Source organism: Natator depressus, chromosome 13 (genome assembly GCF_965152275.1).
Source record: "Natator depressus isolate rNatDep1 chromosome 13, rNatDep2.hap1, whole genome shotgun sequence".
Lineage (NCBI taxonomy): Eukaryota > Metazoa > Chordata > Testudines > Cheloniidae > Natator > Natator depressus.
In genome coordinates, this window is record NC_134246.1 from 38,038,903 (window position 1) to 38,049,776 (window position 10,874).

At 54.6% G+C, this 10,874-nt stretch overlaps 1 gene segment (V, D, J or C); it reads right to left on the minus strand.

The window, feature by feature from the left end:
* Positions 1-251: 251 nt before the first annotated feature.
* LOC141997124 (Ig gamma-3 chain C region-like) lies at positions 252-10,240 on the minus strand. The segment is given in 7 exon segments: positions 252-335; positions 669-802; positions 5,036-5,368; positions 5,703-6,029; positions 6,177-6,503; positions 6,837-7,133; positions 10,237-10,240. Coding segments are annotated over 7 exon segments (1,506 nt in total).
* Positions 10,241-10,874: the final 634 nt, after the last annotated feature.

Below are 10,874 nucleotides of genomic sequence, written 5' to 3' on the forward strand. Positions count from 1 at the left end.
TTGTTTCCTTGCTAGGGGCGCTGGTTCCCTGCATGGTACAAGTTGTCCGGTCTCAGCCCAGCTCCCAGCAGGGCAGCGTCCCCAGTGGCTGAGGGCGGATTAGGCCATGTGGGGTGAGCTCCTCGCTTCCCCCAGGGGGGTCTCCCAGAGGCACAGCAGTGGTGGGGGGCAGCTGTGGGACTCAGGGTGGTGTCACCAATAGAGCCGGGAGTCCCGGCCCCTTGTCTCCGGGCGGACGGGGGCAGCGGCCCCTACACCACGCGCTGGATCACGTTCTTGTACTCGGGGCCCCTTCCACGCCTCAGTTGCACCACAGTGGAGAAAAGCCACTTCACCTGCAGGGGGGCAGAGAGAGCAAGGGTGAGAAGGGTCAGCACTGGGGGAGCTGCTCGGTCTGTCTGTCTGTGTCATCCCTTCCTGCTTTTATGTCTGTGTCACATTCACTCTGTCTCTGCCTTATTCACCCACTCTTCTTTCTCTTTCATAGAATCATAGAATATCAGGGTTGGAAGGGACCTCAGGAGGTCATCTAGTCCAACCCCCTGCTCAAAGCAGGACCGATCCCCAACTAAATCATTTCCTTCTTCAGTTCTTTCTTTCCCTTCCAAGCTGCCCTCTACTGTGCTAAACTCATTCATTCCTTCGTTCCTATGTTCGTTCTCTCTCACCTTGAACAGGGTCACGGTGGCGCTGTAGCACACGCTCAGAAGGAAGAGGGTGATGAAGACCGAGATGGTGGCCCAGAGGCCGTCAAGCTCCTCATCGCCATCCTCACTGCAAAACTCACCTGACACGATCACCTCTGTTGGGGGAGAGAAAGAGACATCAACTCCAACTCAGGCACTGTGACAGAGAGAGCTCAGACTGTGCGTCCAACACCAACCCACCTATCCCCTTCTCCACGCATCCTTCCATCCCTCCACTCATCTATCTCTGGATACATCCATCCATCCCTGACCACAAACCATCCATCATTCAATCCCGATACACACCCCTCCTTCCATTCATCCATCTCTAGATTTATCCATCCATCCGCCCATCCCCATTCACCCCTTCATTCATCGATGACCACAAACCATCCATCCATCCATCCATCCCTAGACACCTCCATCCATCAATCCATCCATCTCTCCACCCATCCATCTTTAGATATATCTATCCATCCATGATGACAAACCACTCATTGATCCATCCATCAATCCATTCCTAGACACCTCCACTCATCCATCTATCTATCCCTCCACGCATCCCTCGTTAGATACATCCATCCATACATGACCACAAACCATCCATCCCCAGAAACCATCCATCCGTCTCTAAATCCATCCATCCATCCATCCATCCATGACCACAAAACATCTATTCATTCATCAATCCATCCCAGATATCCCTCCATCTATGCCTCTCCACTCCATCCATGACCACAAACCACCCATCGATCCATCAGTCCATTCTTAGACACTTCCATCCATCCAGCCATCCCTAGATGCACCCCTCCAGCCATCCATCTTTAGGTACATCCATCCATCCATCCATGACCAAAAAGCATCATCCCTACACACACCCCTCCCTCCCTCCCTCCCTCCGTCTGTCCATGCCTCCACCGTCCATCCCTAGACACCTCCATTCATCCATCCATCTCTAGATGCACCCCTCCATCCATCCACCCACCCCTGCCTGCTGTGATGAAATGAAGGATGCAGAGCCTCCCAGGTCTCATCTCACTTGTCCCATGTGGCTATGGCCCTACATCCTGGCATTGGCTGAGGGTTGAATTTCTCTGTGCCTTAGTTTCTCTGCCTGAGAAAGGTGGCTCAGGATCCCTCTGAGGCGGGCGAGGTGCCGGGATGCTGCCATGGTGGGGGAGCTCCCTAAAGACCAGGATGGATAGATTTCACACATGTGCCTCTATGACCCTGCTCCCAATGTAACTATACACCCAGAAGCCATATCAGATGGAATGCAGCCACCTCTGGGCCTGTTTATACAGGGCTCTCTTGCCAACCTGGATTTGCCTCGTCTGTGGGGATTTTGAACACTATCGCTTTTATGAACAGAGCCACAAGTATTTTAAGGATGGGATCTAACGTTTCTCTCTGATATGAAGGATGCTGCTCCCTGAAGCATGGTGCCCCCTACTGATCCCCCTGCCCTAGAGATGTCTGGAGAACAGATGAATGAATCTGCTTGTCTCTGTGTGTGTCTCTGTGTGTAGAAACATGACAGCCCAGGTGGGAGGGTCCCTCGGTCATGCCATATTACAGGTGTGTCCATCTGCACTGGACTGAGCTCTCTCTCAGCCAACCCTCCCACTCTCTTACTCTGTGTGCCCCTGCACGGCCCCCAGGATAACAGCCCTAACACTGCCGCTGCAGGCTACCCACTCTTTAATGCCAGGTGCGAGCTCTGTGCTTGGCACTGGTGGATTTGAGTCCTGCACTCGCCCATCCAGTCTTTGGGGCTGATACACATATGGAGGTGGGGGAAAGGTGTGTGAGTGAGGGGCTGGGTAGGAAACGGGGCTCATGTGGGGGGCCATAGGGGTACCTGCATCATCTGTCCCACCCCACTGCCTGGGCCCCCTATGTCACCAGAGCTAATGAGACTTTAGGTGAGTCCCTGCTTAATGTCCTCTCCAGATAACAGCCCTGCTACTGCTGTTACTTTGTGGGGACTGAGTCCCAGGAGTTGATCCCTGCTGTGCGGTGTTTGCTGTATGTTGTCCTATCTCCCCTTCCCCCGTATGCATGTGTTATAGCCTAGAGAGGATCTCACCTCAATGAGATGCCAGGGATGGCTTGGCCGTCCACTGATACACCTACCCACCTATCTCTAACCATCCTCCATATCTTCCATCCATCCATATAGATCTATACCATCCATTCTCCTACCTCCCCATCCATCCATCTCCATCATCATCCCTACCCATCCATCCATTCATACTCACCCATATCTTCCATCCATACATGCAACCCCATCCACTTATCTATCATAGAATCATAGAATCTCAGGGTTGGAAGGGACCTCAGGAGGTTCTAGTCCAACCCACTGCTCAAATCAGGACCAACCCCAATTACATCATCCCAGCCAGGGCTTTGTCAAGCCTGACCTTAAAAACTTCTAAGGAAGGAGATTCCACCACCTCCATAGGTAACCCATTACAGTGCTTCACCACCCTCCTAGTGAAAAAGTTTTTCCTAATATCCAACCTAAACCTCCCCACTGCAACTTGAGACCATTACTCCTTGTTCTGTCATCTGCTACCACTGAGAACAGTCTAGATCCATCCTCTTTGGAACCCCCTTTCAGGGAGTTGAAAGCAGCTATCAAATCCTGCCTCACTCTTCTCTTCTGCAGACTAAACAATCCCAGTTCCCTCAGCCTCTCCTCATAAGTCCTGTGCTCCAGCCCCCTAATAATTTCTGTTGTCCTCCACTTATCCCTTTATATATTATGCATCCCCAACCATCCATCATCATTTGTCTCCATTAACACAGTCAGTCGTTCATCCATCCATTGCCATATTCACCCATCCATTCATCCTCATCTATCTATCACTCACCATCTGTACCATCCCATCCATCCATCCGTCCGTCCATCCCCATCCATTCTCATTTTCCTATCACCATCCATCCCCATCGGTACTGATCCACTACCATACGCACCCACCCATCCATTCATTTATACATGCATCCGTCCCTACCCATCCCCATCTCTAGCCATCCATCTATCGCAGTCCATCTAGGGCCATCCATTTATTCCTCCCTTCATCCTTCAGAATGGGTACCCCTCCTACCTTCACCATAGATTTATCCATCCATCCCCATCCACTTCCACTTATCCATTGGCACCCCACCTGTGAACCATCCACCCATCATTCCCGCAGTGCAGCGCAGTCTAGTGGGACTGGGTGGGACTCTGAGAATACCTGGGTTCTGTTTCGAGCTCAGTAACAGACATGACCTTGGGCATGTCCCTTTCCCTCTTGGTGTCTCTGTTTCTTCTCCCTCCTTCTCTATTTAGGTGTGAGTCCTTTGACACAGGGACTGTCTCCCACTGTGTCTGTGCCATACCCAGCCCAACAGGACCCTATCTGAGTTGGGGGTGGAGGTACTACTTTAATCCAAATAATAAGCTCTATCTCTCTCTCTCTCTCTCTCTCCTTCTCTCTGTGATATCTGTTGGTCTATTAGTCCTTCCCTCTGAAGTATGTATGTATCCATCTAAACATCTCTCTGAACACCTGGCCTTCTAACTGAGCTGGGCTTGGATATGGGCTCTATAGTATGTATGTGTGCAACTGTCCATCTACCCCTCTCTCCATCACTGCTTCTGTGGTGTGTATGTATCCATGTATCTACCCATCCTTCCTTCCTATGGCATCAACCCATCCTTCCTTCCATGGCATCAACCAGTGTATTTACCAATCCTTCCTTCCATGGCATCAATCCATGTATCTACCCATCCTTCCTTCCATGGCATCTAACCATGTATCGACTTATCCTTCCTTCTATGGCATCAACCCATGTATCTACCCATCCTTCCTTCTATGGCATCAACCCGACCTTCCTTCTCTGGCATCTACCCCGGTAACTCCCATCCTTCTTCCTATGGCATCAAACCATATATCTACCAACGCTTCCTTCCATTACATCTAACCATATATCTACCCATCCTTCCTTCCATGACATCAACACATCCTTCCTTCCAGAGCATCTACCCATCCTTTCTTCCATGGCCTCTACCCATGGATCTACCCATCCATCCATGGTGTATATGTATCCACCCATTCAGGATCTGGGATTTGGCATCCCCAGACTTTTAGCATCTCGGCTTCTCCCAGCCTGCAACCTGGGACCTCGTCCACCTTGGGCAACCTGCAGATTTCACCCAGTGACACCACAACAAGGAGACCTGGGGGTGAGCTCAGACTAGTTCCGTTTATTCATTTGTCATTGCGGGCACAGAGATTATTTACAGGAAGTTGTACTGGACAATACTAGCAGTGGGGCTGGGAGGAGACGTCTTCATTTACCAGAGACTTTGCTGACGCTGCGTTGGGTGAACTTCATCTGCAGGGCTTCGTGGATGACCATGCAGGTGTAGGTGTCCCCGCTGTTCCAGCTGGCCTTGCTGACTTTCAGCTTGCTGTAGAGGAAGAAGTTCGAGTCGCCAGCTCCGTCCTTGATGGGCTGGGTGGTGAAGTATTCCATGCTCTCGTCGGCTTTGTGGTTCTTCATCCACTGCACCGAGATGTCCTCGGGGAAGAAGCCCCGCACCAGGCAGGTGAGGCTGACAGAGTCTTCGGAGCTGCTCAGCTCATCGTTGTGGGGGCGCAGGAGGTAGATGCCTGGGCCAGAGCGCCTGCCTTCGGTGCGTGGGGATGGAGGACACAGATGAGCCATGCACATCACTCAGCTGGGGCCACGCGGGGAGAAGGAATGTGCGTGTGTGTGTGTGGGTGTGGGGGTAGGAACATCCCCTCTCTCCTCCAGGATGGAGGGGCTGAGGACTGGGAGTTGGTAGCCCCAGAGAGCAGGATGGGGGATAGGATGGTCTCCATCTCACATGGGGATGCAAAGGGACCCAAGGCCGGGATCCCAGGTTGTTGGGGGTTGGGGCTTCCCCTTAAGGAGCATCCCTCCCTGCTGGGGGTGGGGATAGGGGAGTCTCTCACCTTAGGGACCCTGCTCTCCTCTTACCTGGCTTCTTGGAGATGGATTTGATGAGGGGCGAGGGCAGCTCTGAGTGCTCCACTTTGCAGGTGAAGGTCTCTCCGGCATCCCAGTCGCGGGTGAAGATGGGCATGGAGCTGGAGGCGGTGAAGCTGCTGTTGAACTGCTCAGTGAGGGTCAGGGGATCAGGGACAATGGACCCTGGCTTCTCTCGGGACCAGACTACCTGGAGGCCAGAGTCGCTCGGCAGGTTGACCACCAGGCAGGTGAGCATGGGGCTCTGGGCCACATACAGGGCGGCAGGAGACGGGGGCACCAGGAAGACCTGGATGTTGCTGGGAGATGTTGTTTCTTCTGGGGACAGGAGAGACCAGGTCAGTGGCTAGGCCTGGTTTCCCCTGCCCAAGCCCATCCCAGTCTCCTCCCCACTCCTCTCCCCGCTCGAGCCCAGCCCGGTGTCCTCCTCCCCTTCCTAGGCAGCCTGGCCCTGCTCAGTGTCACCTCTGCACTTCCGGGCATGGTGCTGTTCTGTGCTCCTGGTGCCCGGGTGGTACACCTGGCAGGTGTACGTCTTGCCCTCCAGCCACTCGTCCTGGGAGACACTGGCATTGCTGCGGGTGCTGAAGGTGTGGCCGTCGGCGTCCTTCTTGGCAAGGTCAGTGTCACTTTGAAGTAGCCCACGCTCACCGTTCACCAGCCATTGCACCGTCAAAGGCTCGGGGTAGAAGCCGGAGATGAAGCACACCAGCTGGATTGTGCCTGGGTGGTTGGTGCAGGAGGAGTGGAGGACGTGCACCTCAGGGGCATGGGGTTCAATGGGGAGGTGCTCTGGAAGAAGGGTGGCAGGGGTTAGTTGTTGTATAGACCCCTCCTGGGCCGCCCCCACTCCCCGCAGCATGGTGCCCCCTATTGAGCCCCCAGCTCCGCGCAGGACGGCGCCCCCTACGGAGCCCTCTGCTCCTTTCCCTGCACTGCAGCACCCATCACTTCTCTCGGCGTGGTGTCTCTCCCTCTCCGTCCATCCACCCACCACAGCGACTCCCTCGGCTCACAGCGCCGGCAGGCTCCCATCCTCTCTCCCTGCCACAGTCACCAGATCAGGGACCTGAGAGACCCCCAGCCCCTCCCCTTCCCCCCCGGGCTGCGCCGCGCCGTCCCTACTTGGGATTTCCTTGGAGATGCTGGAGCTGGTGGGCTGGTGTTGTACGTTGCAGCTATAGGTGTTAGACTTCCAGCTGCTGGCCGGGACGGTGACCTGGCTGATGAGCGTGTAGAGGCCGCTGGAAGGTTGCAGCAGGGAGGGATAGGTCTTCACGCCCGAGGAGGCGACGCTTGGGCTCCACGTCACGGTGACCGGCTCGGGGAAGTATCCTTTGGCCAGGCAGCCGAAGGTGACCTGGGGGGTGTCGTCGTCGGGGCAGGAGGTCAGGGGGAAGACAGACGGGGCCGTGGGGCTAACTGCAAAGGGAGAGAGAGCGAGGCCATGAGACGCAGCCCCTACCCGGCTCCCTGCAGCACGGGGGCCCTAGCGTGGCACTGGGCCCAGCACTCAATGCCGGGGGAGAGCGTCCCCTAACGGAGCCCCACTCTGCTCCACTCAGCACAGCAGACAGCTTGTGGTGAGACTGTTGCAAGGTCTTGTTAATGTCTGTGTGTAAGTGGGTGCCTGAGAGAGGCTGCCCCCCGTCTTCCTGGTTGTGTCACAGAGTGACCAGGATCAGGGCCCCCAAATCACTTAGTGCTAAACAGACCCTGTCTGTGGTCGGGGGCCCCATTACACGGCTGCTGCAGAGAGACACAATGACAGACAGTCCCTACCCCAAAGAACTTACAGGTCAAATAGGCAAGGTAAAGGAAGGGTCAGAGGGGAAACTGAGGCAGAGAGTGAGGCAGGGACCTGGTCACAGCAGGTCAGTGGCACAGCCAGGTACAGAAACCGGGAGTCCTGTGTCCCAACCTCTGCTCTATGGACTGGGTGACGCATTGTGCTGGTGCCGCGGTTCAGCAGGGACATGGGTTGATTTCCCAGAGTGGAGGGTTGTTCCCAGTTATTTGCACCGGGTTTTTCCCGAGGAACCAAAGGGAATTAGGTGCCAAAGTGGCAGAGAAATTCTCCTTGGAGAAATCACAGTGTCTGCAGCTAGAAAACAACCCAAGTTTTTGACCAAGGAACTGAAATTGGGGGACACTTCTGGGCTCTCGGAAGAAGTGTGGTACCAGAAACGTTTGGGTCTTCCGGTCTCCAGCTGGAGACATGCAGATGTTAGACCAGCAATTTTAGCTTGGGTACGAATATTAAATGTTATATTCTCACTAGGCTCCTAGGTTCACTTCTAACATCATCAGTCCCTAGTGGCCAATTAGCAATTCTGTCGCTCAAACACACGTTATTAGAGTCCTGGGAACTCACTTGAGACACTGATAGGAAAGACTGGGACTGTCCAAATCAACCCGGGACATTTGGGCCCTTTGGGTTAGAGTTCGGGTTATCATTATACATGGGGAGGAGGATTAAGGGTTAGCAGTTAGGGTTAGGTGCTGGGGTTACGGGCTATAATTAAGTGTGATGGTTTAATGGTTCGGGTCAAATACCTTTCCACTCTCAAGTTCAATATTTGATGTGTTGTGATTGGATTTCTAGCCAATTTTGAAGCCATTCAACCATCAGATTCCTACCGGTTGTGCTGCCATTTCCCAGAGGGAGTTAGTGAGACTCTTGGGTCCTATCCCAAGGGGCCAGTTTGCCACGATGACTCTCAATTCTGATGCTGGGATGCTTGTTACCCAACTGGAGACATGGAAACCCTAGTGCTCAGAGGGTCAAGGTTGGGAGGTTAGGGTTAGAGCTGGGGTTATGGTTTGGGGTATAATTGGTCGTTAGCACTTGTATCACAGTGTCTAGAAAACCCAATCTAGGATCAGGGACCCATCGCGCCAGGAGCTTTACAGAGAAATAAGGATGAGGACTTTACTGAACCCAGGACCATTGCAGCCTAAGCAGCCTAAAGTCAGGGTTGGGGGGATAAGGTTGGGACGTTAGGGTTAGGGGTTGGGTTTGACGAGAGGATCAGAGTTGGGGGTCAGAGTTAGGGAGTAGGGGCTAGAGAGCCAGGGTTCAGGATGAGGATAGGACTATAGGGAAAGGGCGAGATTAGGGTGTTGGGGTTAAGGAGTTGGTGCATCTGTCGGGAGTTAGGACACTGGGGTTAGGGTCCTGGTTAGGGAGTTAGGTCAGAGTTGGGGGTATAAGTATTTGGGTTTAAGGTTTGGTTTAGGGTGATAGTTCTGTGGTTAGGGTAAAAAAGCTTCCCTCCCCCAAACATAGTAGTCGACTGGTTTTCACGCCCCCTCGCTCATGACATTTCTAGCCAGATTCCCACTCAAGAAACACTCATATTCTAACCAATTTGGATGAAGATTTTGCTGAACTCTACAGGAGAAATCTCCCAAGAATTCCAGTGGCCTCACTTTCTAGATGCCCAAACTTGAGGCACCTTGGGGAGCAGTTACCGGGGTCTGCATCTCCAGTGGGCTTTAGCTGGAGACGTCAGAGCTTGTCCCCCCTGGAAAGGAAGCCCAACGCATCTCCAGCTGAGTGCGCCGCAAAAACGGAGCCAGCTCAACTCAAAGGCCAAATTAGGAGCCTAAACTCTGAGCTGTTGCCCGAAGAGGGGCTGCCAGTTACGTCCAGCCCCAGGCAGCCAAGCTGACATCTAGCTGTGCTGGGAACTCCCCACGCTCGGCCCTCAGCATGGAGCATGAGCACAGAGCTGGTGGAGGGAGGCTGGGACGGCTCAGAGAGACGTGTTCCTGCACTCAGTGAGTTCAGGGTTTTACTTCTGACAAGGGACATGCAAAGGGAAATTTATACCTCAGTTTAGAAAGGTTTTGGTTGCAAATATTTGCGACTGGGCTAAAGAGAGGAGACAACAAAAGTCCCTTAGAAACAATTCAGCTGTTCCCCCAAACCTCTAGTTTCAGCCCCCCAACCCTGAGCGCCCCACGTCTGCTAATGGCCCTGAGTCCTGACCCCCAGCCTCCTGCTAGCCCAGCCATGGGCTCCCCCCAGACCTGCTGGTGCCTCTCACTCCCAACCCACAGCCCCTGCTAGCCCCGCTCTGCCCCACTGCCCTGCCGGTGCTCTTCACTCCTGACCTGCAACCCCCTGTTATCTCAGCCTTGGGTTCCCCCTACAGCTCTGCGGGTGCCCCTCATTCCTGACCCACATCCCCTGCTAGCCCAGCCCTAGGCTCCCCCACCCAGCTCAGCTAGTGCCCCTCAATGCTGACCTGAAGCTGCCTGATATCTCAGCCCTGCCCCGCCGGTCTTGCCTGTGCCCCTCACTCCTGACCCACAGCACTGTGCGAGCCCAGCCCTGGCTCCCCCACAGCTCTGTGAGTGCCCCTCACTCCCGACCCACAGGCCCTGCTAACCGAGCCCTGGGCTCGCTCCCTACAGTTCTTTCAAAACTGTTATCCCAGCTTATAGGTAGAGTGTGAGATAAGCACCTCTGTTCCCCTGTCTCTGTGGGGGGCAGGGGGCACAGCGCTGCCTATGTTACCCATCCCGACCTCCCCAGCATATCCAGGCTCTGCAGGGGAGCCATGTTCTGCACCCTGCCCTGGTTTTGGGTCCACACAGGGGGCATACCCCACTGCCCTTCGTAGGTGAGAACAGAGCACAACAGTCAATCATAGAAACATAGAATATCAGGGTTGGAAGGGACCTCAGGAGGTACCTAGTCCCACCCCCTGCTCAAAGCTCTGGCATCCTGACCAGCTGTTCAAACCTACTAGACCCTGCTCCCCTCCCAGAGCTGGGGAGAGAACCCAGTAGTCCTGGCTCCCAGCCCCCTGCTCTGACTAGACCCCACTGCCTTCCCAGAGCTGGAGAGAGAACCCAGGAGTCCTGGCTCCCAGACCCCTGCTCTGACTAGACCCCACTTCCCTCCCAGAGCTGGAGAGAGAACCCAGGAGTCCTGGCTCCCAGCCCCCTGCTCTGACTAGACCCCACTGCCTTCCCAGAGCTGGAGAGAGAACCCAGGAGTCCTGGCTCCCAGACCCCTGCTCTGACTAGACCCCACTTCTCTCCCAGAGTTGGAGAGAGAACCCAGGAGTCCTGGCTCCCAGACCCCTGCTCTGACTAGACCCCACTGTCCTCCCAGAGCTGGGGAGAGAACCTAGGAGTCCTGGCTCCCAG